The sequence below is a fragment of the Gadus morhua genome, chromosome 8, assembly GCF_902167405.1.
Source record: "Gadus morhua chromosome 8, gadMor3.0, whole genome shotgun sequence".
Lineage (NCBI taxonomy): Eukaryota > Metazoa > Chordata > Actinopteri > Gadiformes > Gadidae > Gadus > Gadus morhua.
The window spans coordinates 14,390,198-14,412,722 of record NC_044055.1 but is presented as its reverse complement, the minus strand read 5'-3'; the positions used below and the strand labels follow the sequence as shown (position 1 = coordinate 14,412,722).

The window sequence follows — 22,525 nt, the reverse complement described above, 5'->3', positions numbered from 1 at the left end:
TGTCTGTCTGGTGTAAAGGTGGGCCGTGTTTGGGCCTTGAACATAAAGATGTGCAGTGCCGCTATGCTATGACAGAAGACAATGTGCCCAACCACATACTCTGATTCTAAACGGATTCACTTTGCACCCTCACGGGAATCTAAATCAGGCAGGCCCTTGTGCTGCAGTACCAATCAGCCTTCGGTCAAAGGTCCAATTCCCAGCTGTCCACAGGCCCTTGTGCGCGTTTACGAACGGAAGGTGTGAGGAACCTTGACTCCTCAAGTTTGACACCAGAGAGCTAACTTTCATTTCAGACCATTAGAGCTGCTATTGTTAGCTCCCCTGTTCTTTAGCACAGGGTCACTTGAGGTGGTGTGTAGCGAGTGAGCCAGCCTCCTCCGTGTGTACTTTGGTTGTCTTTCATGCAATCTTCATTAGCCCTCATTCAGGTTGGGAAGCAGTGCCTGGCTTTATCATCCTATAGCCCTCCTGTCTAGAAGCTTGAGATAGCAGTTCATCTGGTACATTTCTGTTATGGCACAGAACACAGGGTCACCGTTTTTAAGGTATGGTTGGATGTATGTTTTTTATAGATTTAAATTGTGGTTTTCTTGATTTATTTTTTAGTCTTTAGGTCAAACTAAACAATTAATGATATCTGTAAGGTACATAAAGGACAGCGAGATTTCATTATGCATTCATACATATATTTAATCTGTAGTACAGCAAACATTACAAGAAAATTTATGTGAGTACCTAAATAATCAAGACATCTTCAGGTCTTAAGCTTCTTGAAGGCCTGTTTCCCCAAAGTAGTACTGTTGCTTTTACTAAATAGGCTGCATTTAATCAGATACACTAATCAATACATTAATTTACTTGTATTCACTCTGTTCAGGTAATGTTTGTATTAAGCTATGATGAATTAATTCGGTGGTTCAAATTAAGAAAATAACCAGCTGCAGGCCTACCCTAAAGCTGATTAATAGGCAAGTTGTTTTAATGACAATTGAGACTACTTTCTCAATTATTTTGTATTTGTTTACATAAAGCTGGCATGAAGTGATAATACACATTTAAAACCACATTAACGCCAGTGGCTCTCTCGTCAACCTAGGTAACTCCAAATCCTGTGAGAAAAGAATGAAGGTAATCGGCTTGTTGCTGATTGGTTATAATGACTTTGATGCTGATTGGTTAAAGTCGTCACCTTGACGCAGATTGTTTATTTTCACCTTGATGCTGATTGGATGCTTTTTTTCCCGGTGTTGGCCCCCTAAATCTAAATCAAAGGATACCCATTGCTAGGATACTGACGGGCAGGCAGACGGTCATCCCTGAATGGTCAACGGTAAACTATCCAAAAATGAAAGCAACATTCGGTTATTAGTAATTAGTAGTATTAGTACTGACGTTTATTCTTCAGGGTGTGCGCTAATTTAGCTTAAGTGGAATATATTCTCTTGAATGCCTTAATATCGGGTAGAAAGAAATTAAAATGCATGTTATTTACGTCACAGGCTAATATGAGGCTTGCTACTTAAAGAAACAAGAGTGCTATAGTCCATAGTTACTTGGTAGAATAAGATGAAATGTTCTGACTATGGAGAGACGACGACCATGAACTTTTGAGTGAAATATTTTTTATTTCCCATATCACTGTAGCCAACACACTTGAGCCTGAAATAGTTACGCTAGCTGTTTTTCTGCTTTTTCCCAAATACTTCAAAAGAAATCCTGATTATTATACTTTCATTAATTTAAATTGTAATCGTTTGGTGAGCACAATAATTCAATAAGTGCAGATGAAGAACAATACTGTTTTTGTAGTCTAGTGACTCAAGTCAATGCTTTTAGACCATCTGCTATATAATTCAGTGTCTTTGTATAATTATCCATTAAAACTGCAGGTTAATCACATTGCCATGTATACAGTTGTAACCCTTGGTTATTGTACAGAATAAGAAAACACAGAGACACATAGAAGTCCAATGCAAATGCCCTTTATGCTACGCCAACTAAATGTACTACATGCGTAAGGAGACATCTTTATTAAGCATAGAAGGATGCCTCAAGAAGTAGAATTATGTCACCAAAACTCACTATTCATTTTTATTTGGCCTTTCGGAAAATTAATACAGCTTATACATCAGAATGCATCTGGTTGTGTATAAGCTAAGTGTCACTTACCCTAATTCCTGTTAGTGTCTGCTTGTGGAGTTGAATAGTAGAGTCCATGGCCCGCAGGTCATCTCCCTCTTAATGTTGCTGCCGGTCAACCAAATATGGGGATGAACTTCTTGGAAAGACGTTGTGCAGTTGTTAGTGCAGTATATCAAACATGGGGAGGGCCTTTTCCCACCGGCAGCATGATATGTTTCCAATATCCAGTCATAATAATGAATGATTTGATTTGCAATAAAAAAAGAAGCAATAGCCATGCAACTCTAAAAATATGTTCCTTTGAAAGGCACATATTATGTGCAATAATGGATTATGTAAATTGTGCTATTTATAAAATGAATTTACTTGTTGAGACTAGCTGAAAATGTTCAACCATTGGTTTACGTTGTGAAAAGGGTAAGTGACATTGAACGTCTTCTTTTCAACTTTTCTTTATTTCGAGTGACAATTCCAAGTAACAAAGTATCAAAAGGTCATACCTGGAAGTTGACACACCCAGAATCTAATAATTATTACAAACCAAAGTCAACCAAACCCAAGTCTTACATATGAATTATGATACAATGTGTAACCAAAGAGCATTTTATGGAGTTCGAAATGTTGGTTTCTGAGCATCGTATGAGGACAATAGAAGGTTCCAGCTGTCGTTGTCTAATAAGGACAGGGGTCGGATTACTTTCAGTGGTCACTGGTCACCCATACTTTTCTAATGGCTTCAGTCTGCACCCTTTGTCTCGTCCTGTCATCATGCCATTGTTTCCCTCCCCTTTGGCCTTGCCGATAAAGATAACCCTGTGAAATTCTTGCCTTGTTTTTTTGTCTGTCTCTTTGTGAATGGCATATGTGATAGATAAGAGGCAACAGGTGCAATACTGGTCTGGGGATTTTTTTATGTGGTCCGTTTTATCGGCCAAGGAATGCTTTTTTCCGTTATTAATGCTTCATGTGACTGGAAGAACATGACCCGCTGCAACAATTATGGCAAAGGATTCTATTATTCGTCAGGGCATCACTATTTTAGTGTTCTGTTGTGCTGTGTTTGGTTGCTGTACACAGACCTGGATGACCTTCCTTTGCTCTTTCCTTCCAACTAACAAGCCTGCTTATGTGATTAAAGCTAACCTACCACACCATAAACTAGTCTGTAAAAACATTCACAAAACACAGTGGAAAAAAATTATCAAAAGAAGAATTATTCCCACTGGTATGAAAAATCACCATTAAATCATTGTCATCTTATTGCAAAAGTGCAATAAGATGAACATTTCCTTGGTGCTTCGAGAACATGCCCAGAGAGCCTCCCCACCAACGCGACTCGCAAGGAGGTTCAATTTAGTCGATTGGAATAAGCTTTCAAATTTGTTCATTCCAAGCTGTCAAGGCCTCCCTGTACACACCATAGTCTGGTGTTCTGTCGTCGTTCGTTCCTCTCACAAACTCGCCAGATGCTCGACCAATCTGTTGGCAGTTGGCGTCTCTGTTGATGGAAGCGACAGGTGGTGTCACCACCTGGGGATGCTGTGGCTGTATGCTAAAACCCATAGGTGTCCTAGGTGCTACTGTCAATGTCAGTAGGGTTGATTCAGAGAACAGCTAGTGCTTGGCAGTTATAATTATGGGATGTTGCTCCCATAAACAAGCATCAGTACAACAATGCTCCTGTTGCTGGGCAAGATTATTTTTTATTTCCATGGTTAATGCTTGAATATATATCCAATATTTTAACTTCAAACTATGCAATATTTGTGTGCTCTTCCTCAGCATGCATCCAAGAGAACAAAACCAAAAGGAGCTTGCAGTGCCCAGGAAGACCTGTGCTTATGTTCCCATTGTTTCCAGGGGTTGATGGCACCAAAGCATCACAGAGCGTTTGCTCTCCTGCAGCTAAATGATGGCAAGTAGGCAGACATTCTAAAGACTGTTTCAATTACAAACACAAATTTTCAACTTTCTGTGGGTCGATTTTAAAGGCACGATATAACTTTAGCTTAGTAAAACCTGAAGTACACAGTACATTATATGTCATTTTAGTTTCACCTTCATTGAAGTCTTGGCAAAAATAAAAAATAAATGTTGCTGTGGATATCTAAGAGCATTAACAAACACAATAAGCCTATATATTAACTTTAAATGTGAATTAAGGAGAATTTAGTGGCATTTTGCGGAACTGACTTTACAGAAATGGAATATAATATTCAAAAGTAGGTTTTAATAAGTGTATAATCCCAAGTAAATAAGAATTGTTTTGTTTTCGTTACCTAAGAATTAGCCCTTTATAGCTAGATAGGGAGTAGGCACTGTTCTGTTGAGCCTGCCTTGTTGATGTTTTATACAGTGGCCCAGAATGGACAAACGGATCTAGAGGGGACTCATTTCGTTTTTCATCATGGAAGAATTACATGTTAGATATGATGTATCGTGTTACTGCCTAAACACAATTTATGAATCTATCAATGAACCTCATCCCTTGTAAATGATGGAATCATTTAGGAATAACCTGCTTTCACCTGACAGGCCAGTACAGGCCACAGGGGCTCATCCTATGTCACTGCAGTGGGATGGGAGCGTTCAGTTTGTCCCCGCTAGAGGCCATTAAATCCTGCGGCACCATTAATATAATCGTATATACATTTTTATCAAAACATTATACATTTTGTAGGACTTTAGGAAGTTTATTTCTATATAGGATTATTTTGTTTTCAAGTAGGCCTACCCTCCCACACCCATTGGTATGACTATTTCTGTCCTCCTACTTAAGTCTTATTTAGTTTCATTTCTACATACCGCATTTTTTTCTGCTTTTAAAACAACAAGTCTTCTCATTCAAGGTAACATTGCTTCAATGTTGAGTAGACATATTCACAGTGTCATTATGGTGTATTACCAGAGGGTGGCAGGCATGATCCACTAGGTTGTCACAACTCTGCAATGTGACTAACATCATGCCCGAGGCTAGGTCTTCCACACAGATGGAGTAAACTGTTTTATATTCTCAATCTCTGTTTTCCCCTTATTGAGATTAAACAATTGCATCAACTGCTGCAATTTCTACACTTTCTCCTTTCTAAGTGTCCTATTAATGATCAATCAATTAAGGAGAACGTAATGAGGATAGAGGTTATGATTGAGTTCAGCTGTATGAAATAACGACTGGGCACATTATTATATTTGAATGGACTTTCGCTTTATTCTACAGAAACACATTGGGGACCAGGGGAACCCTCATCAGTTCCAAAGGGTCCATGGTGGACCTCCGGTAGAATCACTCCTCATCCAGCCCCCTCTGGTGGTAAGAGAGCAGAGAGAGTAGATTTAGAGCGAGAGAGAGTGTGTAAGGAATTTAAGGTACATTTATGTGGAGGTATTCTAATGAACAATGACAACTTGACTTTACTGCGATGCATGTTGCAGGCTTGAGTCAACGCATCGCTTCAATTATATATGCAAATAGCCTTTAACTAATAAGCACTAACGATTGCATTTATTATTTAGAATACGATACTGTGTGTGAATTTACAGGGACAATCGTAACTGTGTTAGCTTAAAATGTCTATCCTAAAATAAAGGCCACTGAATCAAATTCCACAACAAACATTCAATTACGCTGAAGTCCAGATACATTTCAGCTAGGAAATATTAAAAGCTGCTTCTTTATTAAAAATAAAAATAAAAAAAATCGGCAGGCCTGATTTGTTTCCGGTTTCATGATACACCTTTAAGAGGTCGCCCACAAGTCCCGTAAACAATTCAGATATTATAGAATATAAACAGTGACTGTGAAAGTAGCTATAATGAATGCAGCCTTAATTATTGAAATGATCATCGTCTTTATGTCGGCCACTGACCTTGGGGCCCCCGTCGCGGCTCTTGGCCCTCAGCTTGTTGACCTGTGTCTCAGCGATGTCCGCTCTCTCCTCAGCCTCGTCCAGCTCATGCTGCAGCTTACGGAACTTGCCCAGGTGGCAGTTGGCCTGTTCCTCCTGTTTCCACAGGGATGTAACAGAAGCAAAGCCAACCAGGTTCATTACAAACCCCTTCGAGACATGTTAATAGCTTGAACCTTACCTGTAGTAGTCTAGACCGAGCTATGGCCTGTGATCATTGACTATTGGAATCACTTTGGAATAGTAGTATTCCACAGAACATTACATATTCTATTACACATATATCAAAAATAATAATAGCAGGCACCCAAGAGGGTCTGGCACACATTCTACCTGCTACATACTAAACGTTGTAGATAGTGGAGCTGAAAGTTTCACACTTACAGCCTCCTCAGATGTCCTCTTGTAGGCTTTGACCTTCAGCTGCAGCTTGTCTACAAGGTCTTGGAGACGAGTGACGTTCTTGCGATCCTCATCAGTCTGAAAAATGTTGATAAATGTATATGAATACATATACTTGTGTGCTCTACTCAAATACTGTACTTCAACAGATGGGGTCACTCCACTTGATCGTGAGTAAATAAAGAGCCAACTCTCCCTGCTGAAGGACATTTGTATTATAATGGAGTTTCACTTAGAAGTATTTTTCCATTAGCGCTTGTAAAATAAATTAATAAAGCACCTGATATGTCAGCTCTTTGATTCGTCTCTCGTATTTGCGGATTCCCTTCACTGCTTCACCGCTCTTCTTTTGCTCAGACTCCACCTCGGTCTCCAGCTCCCGTACCTGAGAATACCAACAATTACAATTAAAGCATCCATTACAAATACATTCATAGATTAGGTATCGCTGTCTAACTACAGCAAATAAAGCCATAGCAGCCTACTTCAAATATGCAGCCTACTGCTTTAAAGTATACTGGAAATGTTAAACATGGTGTGAAACCTTTCCTGACTACTTAAGAGCAGCAGTGACTACCTGCATGTTTTTTTGGTGTTGGAAGAAACCAGCACCTGCATATCATGCAACTTCCACACAGAAAGGTCCCAGGGGAGATGAAATGCAGGATTTGTGTGTGTGTGTCTGTGTGTGTGTCTGTGTGTCTGTGTCTGTGTGTGTGTCTGTGTGTCTGTGTGTCTGTGTGTGTGTGTGTGTGTGTGTGTGTGTGTGTGTGTGTGTGTGTGTGTGTGTGTGTGTGTGTGTGTGTGTGTGTGTGTGGCTATACAGTACTCACCCTGGCCTCCAGCTTCTGGACCTGCTTCTTGCCCCCCTTCATAGCAATCTGCTCAGCCTCATCCAGGCGGTGCTGCAGGTCCTTGATGGTCTGCTCCATGTTCTTCTTCATGCGCTCCAGGTGAGAGCTGGTGTCCTGCTCCTTCTTCAGCTCCTCTGCCATCATGGCCGCATCAGTAATGGCCTTCTTGGCCTTTTCCTCAGCATTCCTGCACTCCTGCAAAGCCTCCTCCACCTCAGACTGAAGCTGGGACGTATCGGCCTCCAGCTTCTTCTTCTGGTTTATCAGGCTGGTGTTCTGAAGATTCAGAAGAGATCAGTAAATGAGAGCTGCAGACTACTGTTACTAGTTATTCTGTCTCTAAATGAATCTGTCATTGGTGATTATCAAAATGAACGAATGTATAATTCCTGTATCTTACCTGTGAGTGCAGTAACTGCACCCTCTCACTGACATCCAGCAGCTCTTGCTCAGCAAGTTTGCGACAGCGTTCAGTTTGCTCGAGAGCGGACCTCAGCTCCTCCAGTTCAGCCTGCATCAGGTTGTTACGCCTCTCCACGATTGCCATGTTCTCCTTAAGATCCTCATTGGCCCGAAGAGACTCGTCCAGCTGGATTTGAGAATCTTTGAGGTGACCATGGACAGACTTCAGCTGCTTCTGGGCTTCAGACGCCTGCCGGTTGGCCTGGCTGAGCTGGATCTCCATCTCATTGAGGTCTCCCTCCATCTTCTTCTTCAAGCGGAGGGCCTCATTCCTGCTGCGGCACTCTGCTTCCAGAGAGCTCTGCAGGGTGTCTATGTTCCTCTGCAGGTTCCTCTTGGTCTGCTCCATCTCCTCATCCTTCTCAGCCAACTTCCTTTCGATTTCAGCCTTAACCTGATTGAACTCAAGCTGGGCTCTCAGAATCTTTCCCTCTTCATGCTCCAAGGAGGCCTAGTAAGAATAATGCTTCTTATTACAAAACCGTATGCTGTTCATTCATTATACACAGTATTGTGTATATATATATTTTTTTTAAAGTGTTAGTGAACCCTCTTTCATATCAAGTTTGAACACTGAGATTTAAAATGTATTGCTTTGGGCTGAGATTTTTAGGATGGAGAGAGCGTTACAGTTATAATGAGCGAGTTGCATGAAATACAAGTGTCCGAGAGGCTTAACCCTCTCTTGGACGCGGACAGCGAAATAAACCGCCGCCCAGACTGAGCTCCACGAATCCATGCACACACACCACGGTGTTGCACTTTAATTGGGGCATAATCCTCTCATGGATTTATATGATGGCGATCTAATAAGAGATATTACCACGTTGAATCTGAATCTGAATCTGAAGTACGATTTTCAAGTTAAGCGATTTTGGGTTCACTGCCTCTTTGAAAGCATGTCCTTACCTCCGCTTCCTCCAGAGCAGATTGGATCTCACTCTTCTCCTGTTCCAGCTGTTTCCTTAGTTTCTCCAGTTCATGGATGCTCTTTGACCCCTCACCAAGTTGCTCAGTAAGGTCCGAGATTTCCTCTGTTTTTCATTCCATAAACAAACAAAACAAAATGACATATCATTAGCCTTGTGACTTGGTTGATGCAAACCGTAAAAGCAATACTAATATGAAGATCCTACCTTGGAGGTTCTTGTTCTCTCTCTTAATGGTCTCCAGGTGATCCAGAGCTTCCTCGTAGGAGTTCTTCAGTTTGAAGAGTTCAGTGCTCAGAGAACGTGCCTCCTTCTGGGAGCTCTCCAGCTCACACTGAGACTCCTCAAACTTCTGCTTCCACTCCGACAGGACCTACATTTACAAATGCATAGTTAGGCCATTTTTTATGATTGTCCTGCATTCCAAATGGGAAAGAGCCCTGATAAGGTCAGATTATATAGAAACATGAACTGAAACGGTTACTTCAACGTTATTTGGATCATTCATTCACAATCAACCCGATATAATGTTTTATGATTTTCCCTGTTGACCTTATACTACATTCAGTCTTTTTAATGAAGTACTGCCTTGCCTTATCAAAGTTTCTTTGCTTTTTGTCCAGAGCGGCAGCAGCAGCATTAGACCTCTCCACATCCACCATGAGATCTTCAATCTCATTCTGCAGTCTGTGTTTGGTCTTCTCCAGGGAGGAACATTTAGCATTGACTGCCTCCACAGCCTCCTCAGCATCCTGAAGACGCTGGGCCAGCTTCTTCCTTCAGAAACCAGACAATCAAACGGTTGTTGATGCTGGATATGTTCGTGCTCCTTTGGTCAATTATCGGTGGTGCTTTGGTTTAGTACAAAGGTTGCTCGGTCATCTAACAGACAAACTTTTTGTTCGTCTTACATTTTAAAAGCAACATAGCACAAACAAAAAGCTGATCTGCAGGATGGAATTACGTTTTTTCTTTCTGGAAATGAGAGTTTAGGTTAGCGTCGTTAGTCTCCATCTTTCTTACTTGGCCTCCTCTAGTTCCTCAGTCCTCTGGATGGCATCAGTTTCATACTTGGTTCTCCACTGAGCCACCTCAGAGTTAGCCTTGGACATGCTGCGCTGTAGCTCAGCCTTGGCCTCCTGCTCCTCCTCAAACTGCTCTCTCAGCAGGTCGCAGTCATGGCGGGAGGACTGCACTGCATGGGCTAATGCATTCTTGGCCTGATAAAAAATGTAATCACAGGATTAGCATAGTACAGATACATTTGCAATTTATTCTGGGCCAGTTGTTTACACTGCCTTCAAACTAAATATAAGTGCAGGGAAGCCCTAGAATGTACCTTTGTCTCCTCTTCTAGTTGTCGCTTGAGGTCCTCAATCTGCTGAGTGTAGGACAGTTTTCCTCTTGTCAGCTGAGACACCAGGGAGTCTTTGTCCTCCATTTGCCTCGAGAGCTCACCTTGTGTTTTAGGTAGCATCATAAACATTTTGGTGTTGGTGTTCCATGGTTTAAAACAATAAGAAATCGATTGCATAGTTACGTAATTTAGCTTAAAAAAATACCAAATTATAAAAGAACGTACCATTTTCCGTCTGCAGCCTTGCCTTTTGCATGTTGAAGTCATTGATGCAACGTTGACCCTCTTCGTATTTGGTCTTGTATTCACTATTCTGATCTTCCAGGGTCCTGCACATTTTCTCTAGGTTTGTCTGAAATTAAACATATCACAGTGTACTGATTAATTTACTCATTTATTCTATTACCTCTATTACCTCATATTCTTAGTGCCAACACCAGTTCTGACTAATATCTGCTTCTTCACATAGTGGTCAAAACAACACCATAAAAGGTATAATGGTTTTGAGATAATTCTGACCCTATAGGAGTCGCTTCTTTACCATTCTGCCACCACCAGAGTCTGTTTACCTCGTATCGCTGAACAAACCACGCGTTGAACCTCTACCACTCTTTGAGTCATACCTACCCCCGAAACCACGATACCAAGGTATCAAGGTTACACTTCATCACTACCCCTAGTTAATTATGTATTGATTGGAGTGTCCGTTGTATTTTGGCAAACAAAGCAAAATAAATGAATGAATCAAACCTTTGTCTTAACGATATGTTCCATGTTGGAGACCACATCGTCCAGCTCCAGTCTGAGCTCGCTCTTCTCCTTCTCCAGCTTCTGCTTGACTCTCTGCAGGTTGTCGATCTGCTCCCCAAGATCAGATACACTGTCAGCTTGCTTCTTCCGGAGTGTGGCAGCGGTAGACTCGTGTTGCAGAGTGGCCTCTTCAAGGTCTCTGCGGAGCTTCTGGAACTCGGCCTCCCTCTTCTTGTTCATCTCAATCTGGGCAGATGTTGCTCCGCCAGCCTCCTCCAGCCTCTCACTGATCTCCTCCAGCTCTCTGGCCAAGTCTGCTCTCTGTTTCTCCACCTTGGCTCGGGCAGCTCGCTCTGCCTCAAGCTCCTCTTCCAGTTCTTCAATGCGGGCCTAATGAAGATGAAAGCGCTCATAACATCATATTTTTCAACTTTTTTCTGCTTTTTGTTCTCTCACTTTTTTTTTTATCTTATTTACCTGAAGCTCTTTAAGTTTCTTTTGAAGCTGAATGCTAATTGCCTGCTCATCTTCAATTTTACTGTTGAGTTGGCTCACTTCAAAGTCTTTCCTGTGGTGACAGAAACAGTTCAGAGGTCATCAACATATTTAATATTTGTTCTACATCATTCTATGTCATCTGTAGTCCATGTATGTAATTGAAATGTGTGATGTGCTTACTTTTTAAGCCGCTCCTCAAGTTGCTGCTTGTCGTTCTCAAGGTCCATTAGGCTTTCCTGAGTTAACTTCAAGTCTCCTTCCAACTTTCTCTTAGCTCTCTCAAGGTCCATACGAATTTTCTTCTCTTGTTCCAGTGACCCTTCAAGCTGAATAAAGTATCACATGGATGAAATAATGAAGACATTTTAATGTTATCGAGTACTTAGAGCTGTCAAACAACAATCGTAAGACGTGCAGTATCCTACTTACATCATCCACTTGCTGCTCTAGCTTGACTTTGGCCTTGGTCAAAGTGTTGACTTTGTCTTCCTCACTCTGTAGGTCATCCAGTGTTTGTTGATGAGACTCCTGTAAGGCTTTCTTCTCCTTGGTCAACTTGGTAATGATTTCATCCAGAGAAGCCATTTCCTCAACTAGGTTCTTCACCTACAAATGTGGCAATGATTTGTCAATGTTATGATGAAATTACGATACTGCATCTATGGTTCTCAGGATTGTCAAAGGATTTTTCCTACCTTGTTCTCAGTTGCATGCTTCTCTTTCTCCACCTTTGCCAGTGTTAGTTCCAGGTCATCTATATCCTTCTTCAACTCAGAGCACTCATCTTCCAGCTTCCTCTTCTTAGCAGTAAGTTCAGCGTTCATCTCCTCCTCATCCTCCAGTCTCTCGGAAAGCTCCTTGGCCTTTGCTTCCATCTGAATCTTATTTTTGATAAGCCCTTCACATCTTTCCTCAGCATCTGCAAGATTATCTTGTTCCTGTAATTCAATATTGGTCATTTTATTATTCGTTATTATTATTCATTACTATTATGACTTTAATATTGCTATATTTACATATATAAAATGTAAATAAAACGTACAGCTTGGACACCGAGCTGCAGGTCGTTCTTCTCTTGGAGAAGAGACACCATTTTCTCCTCTAGTTCCTTCCTGCGAGCCTCTGACTTTGCGTATGCCTCCTTCAACTTCAGGAATTCTTCCTTCATGTTGGCCATCTCTTTCTCTGCCTCCGCCGATCTCAGCAGAGGTTTGATCTTGAAGAACAGCTTCATCCAGGGCCAGTTCTTCACTCCCATGAAGGCACGGATGTTCCACTGGATTACCAGTAGTGCATCTCTGTTAGAGAGCAATGCAATCGTAAATAATTCAATAATGACAGAGTAATATTTTAATTACTACATCAACTGCAAATAATTATCCAAAAAGGAGTTCATCATAAAGTGTGATAATGTCTGAAGAGAAAACATACTAATTAAATAATATATTGATATTATTAGTTCAAGGCTTGCTTCATTTCATTTGTCTGACCTTCGCTCCACAATCTTCTGGAATTCTAGCCTTGCAAGGAGTCCCCTTGCCCGAGACTGGATCCCAGATATGATAAGTGACAGACGGTCATCTCTCATCTCCTCAAGTGTCCCGAGGAGACCGGCCTTGAAGAACACCTAGAACCCATTAGAGTAGAAACAACTTAATGATCAAGCATGCAACTGGTGCTGGATCAAATCCAACCAGTTGAAAGTGGCTTATCGCACATCTGATTAATGAATTCTTACTTTAGTGTGTCCAAACTTGTACTGGTTGTGATCAATATCCAGACAACCAAGTAGCTTCTCAGCCCCTTTCCTGCTGTCTATAAATTGTCCGTCTGGGATTGCAGCAGGATTAAGGATGCGGTATCTGCAATATAGGTATTCTATTACTCAATTTAAATTGTACAATTGTTAGACATGATCAACAACCTTCTCATGGAGTTACCTCTGTTTGAAATCTGCATACAGAATCCTGTTGGGGAAGCCCTTCCTGCAGATCCTGATGCCTTCCAGCACACCGTTACAGCGTAGCTGGTGCATCACCAGAGGGTTCTCCATGGCCCCAGGATTCTTGCTCTCATTGGGGATGATGCAGCGGACAAAATGAGGGTGAGTAGACCTCAAGTTGGTCATCAGCTTGTTCAGGTTCTCCTGTTAATAGGAAAATAAGCACATTTTCAACATAAAAAATAAAAATATAAACTTTTAATACCGATGTTGAACACTGAACTTAATCATAAAACTATTCTTAATCTTAAAAGTGTGTTTTACATGACATGCAAAGGTAAATTATCTTCAATGGATTATCAAAGATAAATGATCCACACAGCCAGCAGTTGTTAATTAATCGTTGAATAACCACAACAATCTTGGATCATGATGGCCTCTTGTTTTGTTCTCTAGTTTTACTAACCCTGTGCAACGCTGACACAGTCTGGAAGGAGGATCCCTTCTTCTTACTTCCACCACCTTTTCCTCCTTTTCCATCTAATGATCAAGTACAAAAAACTAGAAAATTAGCATTCCCAATCAAACCAAGACAATATTGATGATGATGATGCTCTTGTAGTCAATAAGATATTCTTCCCTTTCCAAATTAGTTTACCTGAATCTGTACCAGCGTAATTTACGAAGAGGTTGGACAACATTTTAAGATTTGACTTCTGGTAAAGTCCCACAACAGTTTCATTCAATGGATCCTTGTTCTTCACCAGCCAGTTAAAGATGTTGTAGTCAACGGTGCCAGCGTAGTGAACCAGGGAGAAGTGGGCCTCTGGTTTCCCCTTGACAACCCTGGGCTTCTGGAAGTTGTTGGATTTCCCCAGGTGGTTGTCATACAGCTTGGCTTTGAATGTGGCATCACTGGCCTTGGGGAACATGCACTCCTCTTCAAGGATAGACATGATGCCCATGGGCTAAGGAGAGGAAAAACGTGTGAAACACTATATTTAATACCATAATCGATGTATTTTGACACATAATTCTTGGGAAATATTTCCATATTCTACCTTTTCAATCAAGTCGATGCAGGCCTGCAAGTCCATACCAAAGTCAATGAAAGTCCATTCAATGCCCTCTTTCTTATACTCTTCCTGCTCCAGCACAAACATGTGGTGGTTGAAGAACTGTTGCAGTTTCTCGTTGGTAAAGTTGATGCAGAGCTGCTCGAAAGTGTTGTACTGAAACAGAAAATGTAAATGCTTCGTTCAGCTGACGATACAGTATATTGCATGTATATGAAAATACTGTACACAGATCGTCTGAACTCACATCAAAGATCTCAAATCCAGCAATGTCCAGCACTCCAATGAAGTACTGGCGGGACTGCTTGGTATCGAGGGACAGGTTGATCCTCACTACCATCCACAAGAACATCTTCTCGTACACTGACTTGGACAGCGCACCGATGGCGTAGTACACCTTGCATGGAAACACATCATTTAAATAACTCTTTCTCTACATCCAGATCAGCAAAATAATTGTACACCCTTTGAGCATTTACACACCTGCTGAACACTCTGTCCCTTGGTGACCCACTCATTTCCTACTTTGACTCTTGGGTGACACAAACCCTTGATGAGGTCTGCAGAGTTCAGGCCCATCAGATACGCAACTTTGTCAGCATCTGCATAGGGGCAAAGATAAACAATATTTATAGTCTTGCCTAACGGTTGCCTTCTGGACACAGTGATCTGCCTTTCTGCTTATCGTCGTTTAACAAGGCTCACCCTCGCTGCCATCAGGCTCAGCCTGCTCCTCACGCTGCTTCTGCTTGAACCTCATGTTGCCATAGTGCATGATGGCACCAATCATCTTATAGATGCCATTTTTGTCTTCTTGGGTGAAGCCCAGCACATCAAAAGCATCCTAGTTGAGGAGAAAATGCATGGTATTGTCTCTACAATTCAAGATCATGGATAGAGAATGAATCTTAGTCGTCAAAGTAGGAAAATAATAATCTGGATTTACATCAGTCATCACTAGTTCCTCAGCATCATCGATGGAGGCTACTGTCGTCTCCCCTTGAGAAATGAAGGAGTAGTCGTAGGGGTTGTTGGTGATGAGCAGCATTTCTGAAATAGAAAAACAATGCATTATGTGGTGGTTGTGAATATACTACGGTCGAGCTAGTTCTGGCAGGGACCTCTAGTCATACGTTGCGGCTGATGGCTAACGCGGCCCAGTCAAACGCACCTACACTGATAGGCAGTCAACACTGATAGCCGAATTCGCCCACAAGCACCCAAGCCTCCACCGGCTTTGGTTCTGCTCTGTCAAGTATACAATGGGTTGAGATATCTGATGTACCCCATGGGGGATTGTATACTGTTGGTGTGATGTTGGTATTCTGTATCTGACATCTGTATGTCGTGCTTTAAATCCGACAGCAGGGAGCGGCTGAAAAAAGTTGAACAATACCGCCATACTAAATTGAGTGATTCCCGACAATAGTAGTATAATGCAGCATAGTGTAATGTGCGGTCTTTGATTTACCAAGCAACTCAGGTTTCTTCTGAGACAGAATCTGGTAGAAGATATGGTAATCTCTCTCAGCCTTCAACTGGAAAGTGACACGAGACTTTTCCAATAGATCTGTGAAGAGGTATATATCTAGTCAAGCAAAGTTATTCACAAAGCATATTTAACAATATTTAAGGATTCCTAACAATTCTCCAGAAAAATTAAATAAAATCAGGTCGAAGTCTGGATCAGAATTGCTATCATTCACAAAAAAAATTGTGTGAAATAAAAAAAGCCACTTACAAGTCTCAATATCCGCAGAGGCCAGCTTTCCACTGGCAGCGAAATGGATTCTAATAAATTTGCCCTGAAAATAACAAGTTAACACAAAATCAGGGTTGTTTAATAGATAGGATTAATAGTAGACAGGAACTTTATTAATCCCTCGGGAAGATTCCCTCAGGGAATAGCACCGCATTATCAAACCCATGGTACTGAAAATATATCTCATTGTAGAAAAGCACTCACAAATCTGGAAGAATTGTCGTTCCTGATGGTTTTAGCGTTACCGAAGGCCTCCAGGGCTGGGTTAGCCTGGATGATTTGATCCTCCAAGGTGCCCTGGGACAACAAGACAACAGAAGTTCAAACTAGCTAGTTTTCCAAATGAGGCTAAGATTGTCTGAATTTTAAGTCTAAGCATGATGTTGAGGTTCAAATAGTCTGAAGGTTATGACAGAGCCTAAGAATGTTGAGCTAGTCATTTCAAGATTGTCACCTTTTTGTCAGAGTTTCCTTCCTTCTTCCCACCGGCAGCGGCGATACTGGCAAAGTACTGAATAACACGCTTGGTGTTGACTGTTTTCCCAGCACCAGATTCCCCGCTGGTAACATAAGTTGATGATGTCAAATCTTAGTCTTATTGAAATAAGCTTACTTTTTTGTTTCTGAATATCAGATACGACCAGAAAAGTCTCATTACAAAACTATTACTTTTTCACCATCATTGTTAACATGCAGACAATTGCGAGTAAGATAGAAAGCCCTAACACAAAAATGGCTTAAAAAATGAAATTAACCAGATGAGCTATATAAATGGAACAGCAGGATTTGTGTATTTCTTAACCCAGAATCAATCGCATGGCAAGAGCACTTTCTTTCTTGATTTGGGGGATTTCTTCAGTCGGATTCTTAAAGATCTAGCTTAGGATTTGGTTCCTCCTAATTGCCTTCCCTACCTTTAATATTCAGATTTCACCACACTCACCACTGCCAGTTTTAACATAATCATCCAAAAAATAACTTAGCCCAAAAAACTCACGTGATAAGAATCGATTGGTTTTCTCTGTCTGGAAAACAAAAAGTACAAAAGCGATCAGAAAACTTGTAATTTAAAGCCAGGTCCCAGGCTATTTCATGACACTGAGGTGTAATCACCTGTCAGCATGTACTGGTAGGCATTGTCAGAGATTGAGAAGATATGAGGAGGAGCTTCACTCCTCTTCTTTCCTCTGTACGCCTCCACCACCTCTTGGTTGTAGACCGGCAGCCACTTGTAGGGGTTGACCGTCACACAGAACAGCCCAGAGTACGTCTGAGGGTATCAGAGACGGAGGGGAGGGAGAATGCTCTCAAAATTACAACGTTTAAAATAAATTGCCCATTTACCGGTAGTGTGCCATTATTATACTACCTCCCCCTAGAAGTGGTACCACAGCCCAAACTGTAAATGGTACGGACACGCCAATTGCATGACTAGATCCAGGTTTGTCACCGCTACTCAGATAACAAAATCCAGACACGCCGGTCACTAGGTGGCGCTATACCAAGGAAAGACGTGTTTGCGGCTATAACTCCCACACCGAACCTCCCACAGTCAAAAACGTGTACCCACATATTCACTGGAGTCTGTTGCATCTTTTGGCATAGGCCACGCCCATTTGCGTCTATAATTTTTTTACGCAAAATCGCGAAAACCGCTAAACTGCCTTTTCCCTACTCCTCCCACATTTCTTGTTATTATTGTAATTATTAGTAGTGGTTTCCTGTTTTCATGTTGACAAGACTAACTCAATACAGAGATCCATTGTACGGGTAGGTCCCCAAGTAAAAGCCGAGTGAAGAGAGGACTCACGTAGATCATCCACGCTGCGTAACGCTCTTTGAGGTTGAACAGCACGGCGGGCTCGTGGAGGAAGGTGAACATCGCCATGTCTTCAATTTTATCAAACTTTGGCGGGTTCTGAGGGTGTACGTCACACTCCTTCACCGTCACGGTCTGGGAAACAGAAACAGCAGCTAATCAATCCATTGAAAACATTTTAAGAGGTTGCAAGTTGTAGTTGCATAAAACTTGAATTTAGCTCAATTAACTTTAAGCAAAAACCTATTATGCAAAGATGGTTTGTATACAAAGTTTGTTGTTGATGTTTCTCTTATTTAATACCACACATTTTCGTTTTTCCCTTGTGGATGCCATGTCGTCGTTAACTAGAGCTGCCCTGGCCTGTTCCAGCAGTGCCCAGTAGAGGAGCCACACTCACCTTCCCCCTCTCGGTCTGGGCAATGACGGAGTCCCCTTCTCGGCTGCTGATGGTGGCCTTGACATACTCCTCGTCGGCGTCAGGAACAAAGCATTCCTTCTTCATGTCAAAGGCCCGCGTCTGGGCCTCCAGACGTTCTTTGTCCGACTTCCTCAGGTAGGACGCGGCGGGCCCAAATTCTCTCATGGTAGCATCCCCCATGTTAACGCTGTTTCCTTGGAAAAAGGCGCCCGGTTAGTCAGGGGTTATCACTGAGTTCATGCGTGCATCAGAGGAGGAAAAGCAGAAAGAATATATGCTTGTTGCTAGAAAGATGTGAATTCATACCTTTTGAGCTCCTACCGAAGGAGAATGGAGGTGCACTGGTCCTAAAGAAGCAAATCAAACAGTTGAATGTATTTCCAGTCCATATGAATACAAACAGTTAGCCTCAGTAGCAAGTCAGATAGAGAAGGTTTGTATGCCTGTGTGCTTCCATCTTACCGGTTGAAAGAATGGCGACCAATTCGAGGGGTCTGTCAGTGGGCCCTTTTTATAAATGAAGTCCCCCTCTGCCATATATGGGCGGGTGCTCCAGGTTCAGGAATGCTATTATGTCTGCATTGGGATTGGGGGGGTACGTGTAGGGAGGGAGGGGGTTAATGATTGGTGGAAAAGCAATATAGATATCAGCGGGTCAGTCTTATCAGTAAGGGGGGTGGGTTGGGGGCCTTAACTGTGCCATATTAGGAGATCCATGCTGTGCCACAATGATTCATATGTATCCTCCTCAGACAGCCCTGCCTGAGGAGGTGCTGCAAAGCCTCCATCTTTAAATAGTCAAGAGGAATTCCATCCTTTACATGTTGTCCTGTGTGTCGTGTAGAATGCATGTCAGAACAATTGTTGTAGTTCTGAGGGCATATACTTCAATCATAACAGCAGACCACATCATATTTAGTAGCATATAATAATAATTTGAATTATTACCATCAGACCAAATAATAATTTGTAGCATGTAATCAATCAATCATCAGCAAAATATTATTTGGTTATAATTTATCATCAGTACATTAGTTTAGGTTATCAGCTGATTAAGCACTTGTAGATACATAGTGTATGATTCATATGTGAGAATGAATATGAGTGTCATTTATTTGAGTATTCCACATATATTATATATATATATATATATATATATATATATATATATATATATATATATATATATATATATATATATATATATATATATATATATATATATATATGTATGTATGTATGTATGTATATATATATATATATATATATATATATATATATATATATATATATATATATATATATATGTGGAATACTCAAATAAATGACACTCATATTCATTCTCACATATGAATCATACACCATGTATGTGTTAGGATTAGGGTTAGCAAAAACTAAATACATATATATATATATATATATATATATATATATATATATATATATATATATATATATATATATATATATATGTGTGGACATACAGTATGTGCAGTATGTGTGTGTACATGGCTAATACTAAGGGGAGAATACATGTACACCTATGGTATATTTAACCAACACAGAAGATGTATGCCGGGTATATTTGTGGAGATAAGGGCAATATGTCATTCACGTTCTCAGTTACAAAGAGGGCTTTGGCGGAGCCAGTTTTGGATCACTTTATCAGAGGATGGCCTTTTTTCCTTCCGTAGCAAAAGCTGCCATCAGATACCCTGTGGGCGGGTCTAAATAAAGAACATGAGTCTATGAGATTAACCAGGCGGCAAGTGTGGGGCAGCTCCCGCCGAGCCATACCACAGGTGACATGCGTGTCTGGAGGATGAATGGCAGGACTGATGGCCCACAGTGGAGGACCGAGCGCAGACCCCAGCATTGCGACAATGAAATGCAAAGGTCAACATTGAAGCCCTCTCCATTATCACCGGTCTGCTATAAAGCATTCCCTTCGTCGGTCGGTGACATGGCATTGTTTCTAGGGGGACCGAAATAGACGCGTGAGATTCCGTTAAGGCGCTCCTTATGGATTGAGGAGCGCAGCCCGGGGTGGCTGAAGCATATTCAGGGTTTGGCCATCGGATCAACGAGGGACAGATGACAGACAGAAGTGTTGCCTTACATGTAAACAAACCACAACCAAGAACCGAGAAGCATGACTGGTATCTACTGTGGCCTGTGATTTTTGTTATATATTTATACCTTTAAAGGACTGTTGGGTCAGCCTCTAAGCTGAACTTTTTTGACTTACAGCGGCTAATTCTTCAGGTCTTAAGCTGGGAATTTCCTCCGCAAATAAATAAAGTTGATGTGTTAAAAAAAGAAAGTTACTCTGAAAGTGTGCGATCAAGAGATGGAATCCAATGTGGAAGGACATTGTGTGCAGTCACTTCTACTAATAATCCCTGTCCCCTTCAAAGGTCAAAAGATATAGAGAGGGTCAACAACTGCTGACAAGTGTAGAGATAATTTCCAATCTGACAGCGCCCCTGGCCCTATTACTTTCAACTGGCGTCACACTGCCAAATACGGGGGCTGACAGATTCCATGCACCTCTAATGACCTGGTGCGCAGATAACACGACCTGCCACTTTCCGCATGTCAATCCTCCCACCATTACTGGAGAAGCAATGGGTCTTCATTGATTTTAAAGTTCATACACACTTATATGTAAAACTCATAAGAGGAAACATGATATATGTTTAGTGGGGGTCAAATCTGTGCCTTCGAAGAACTGTTTATCATACAAATATTCTTAAATGGACTTGACACGATTAAATAATGGTCAAACATTCACCTTGTAAACACAATCAACAATAATTGTGATATAGGAATAACTTAATATAATAAATCATATATCATCTTCTCATATAACATACGGACCATTCTTTAGACTGAGGATTTTGACAGCATGCCACTGCCTAGGGAGTGCCTTGGCACCTATTAAATCTGCAGTTGTTGTTGTTGGCCTGACTTCTGTACATTTGTAGCATGTTGCTAGTTTGACCCGTGGGCTACACTGACAGAAGACACATTAACACCTCGTCCAGACACAGAGGCCCCTTATTCATGTTCTTGGTCCAAGTCTATGGCTTTCTAAACGTCTGTGTATGAGGAACAGTTTTAAATAACTTGGTTGCAACTAAAACATATAATAACCTATTACGACCTAGGCATATAACTTGTACTCTGATTATTATTTGGACACGAAACCATGCCGCTTGTTTTAAGCCTGTTGGATGGGTAATAAGAGATCTCAAAGCGCTTCCTTTGTTTGCTCAAAAGCCTGGTCCGCCCAGACTTTTTACTTTTTTTTACCCATCAACAATGCTTTAATTCTGCCTGGATTAACAAATTGCAATTATAGATATGCTCGATGTTGTGAATTCTGGATTTGAGTTTTATTGCCTGGTCTGAATTTAATCCTGCATACAGTATAATTCCGATCTGTATCAGAGCCCCATCGTTAGTATTTGCATAAAATATGTGTTTTATGCATATCGTAAATATTATTTTTTTCACCAAGTAATGTAAAGTTAGGTTGGCCTGGTTTATAAAACAGCCCGATTATAAATAATGAATGACCAAATCTACAGTTATGAATAGATTGTGAATGCAATGTGCTTCTACAGATGGTTTGTTTAGATGGTCTCTGTTGCCATTCTGAGTAGGGGAATAGTCTGAGGCAGACAGGGATTCAGCAAGGGCCAGCTGCTGGTCATTATCCATGCCATTATCACGGGCCCCAGAGAAGAGCAGGCTATTGTTGATCTTGGGGCCCTGGCCCTGTGTTTTTTCAAGTGCTATTTTAAGAACTGCAATTTGTTTTCTCTGCCGCATTGTTGAAGCTATCCTCACCTTACCTTTGTACTTCCTTGCGGAACTCTTCCCTCCCTATTTACTGGTTTCCAAGGTGTTTTTATTTGCCTGGCATCTGGCCTTTTGCCTGAACTCTTATCTCATAGCCATCTTGGGCAGTGTAGTTGTTAGATAATAGCATCAACGGGAGCAGCAGCCAAACAATTTTGATTTAGTAAGCACAAAAAGAAAACCTCTACAAATCAGCTTGTTCGGGAATAGTAACTAAATGTCTTCATGTCAGTCAGCCTATTATTATTTTGCCAGCTGTAATTTGAATGATTGTGATTTTGTTCTGTTGGAATCCTTTATTTTAGTTATTGAGATATAAGAAGTAGGATACAGCAG

The 22,525-nt window shown here is 41.2% G+C and overlaps 1 protein-coding gene across 2 annotated transcripts; it reads right to left on the bottom strand.

Annotated features, from left to right (window-relative positions):
- Positions 1-5,328: 5,328 nt before the first annotated feature.
- LOC115549163 (myosin-7) lies at positions 5,329-18,884 on the bottom strand. Of its 2 annotated transcripts, none has more exons than XM_030364188.1 (38): positions 18,785-18,884; positions 18,629-18,669; positions 18,302-18,516; positions 17,893-18,036; positions 17,196-17,352; positions 17,080-17,107; positions 16,537-16,642; positions 16,287-16,379; positions 16,062-16,125; positions 15,792-15,890; positions 15,267-15,370; positions 15,026-15,164; positions 14,804-14,922; positions 14,568-14,717; positions 14,306-14,476; positions 13,903-14,212; positions 13,711-13,784; positions 13,243-13,448; positions 13,041-13,164; positions 12,793-12,929; positions 12,345-12,600; positions 11,998-12,240; positions 11,732-11,908; positions 11,483-11,628; positions 11,282-11,372; positions 10,805-11,194; positions 10,280-10,406; positions 10,037-10,155; positions 9,721-9,917; positions 9,291-9,474; positions 8,905-9,070; positions 8,678-8,802; positions 7,707-8,219; positions 7,286-7,582; positions 6,733-6,837; positions 6,435-6,530; positions 6,012-6,146; positions 5,329-5,449 (listed from the first exon to the last, which is right to left on the bottom strand). In XM_030364188.1, exons 3-38 carry the CDS (start codon positions 18,500-18,502, stop codon positions 5,429-5,431), a joined length of 5,814 nt encoding a protein of 1,937 aa, XP_030220048.1. In that variant the 5' UTR covers positions 18,503-18,516; positions 18,629-18,669; positions 18,785-18,884; the 3' UTR covers positions 5,329-5,428. The 2 variants fall into 2 exon arrangements, with proteins under 2 accessions (XP_030220048.1, XP_030220049.1); XM_030364189.1 differs by having other exon boundaries at positions 18,302-18,509; positions 18,785-18,833.
- Positions 18,885-22,525: the final 3,641 nt, after the last annotated feature.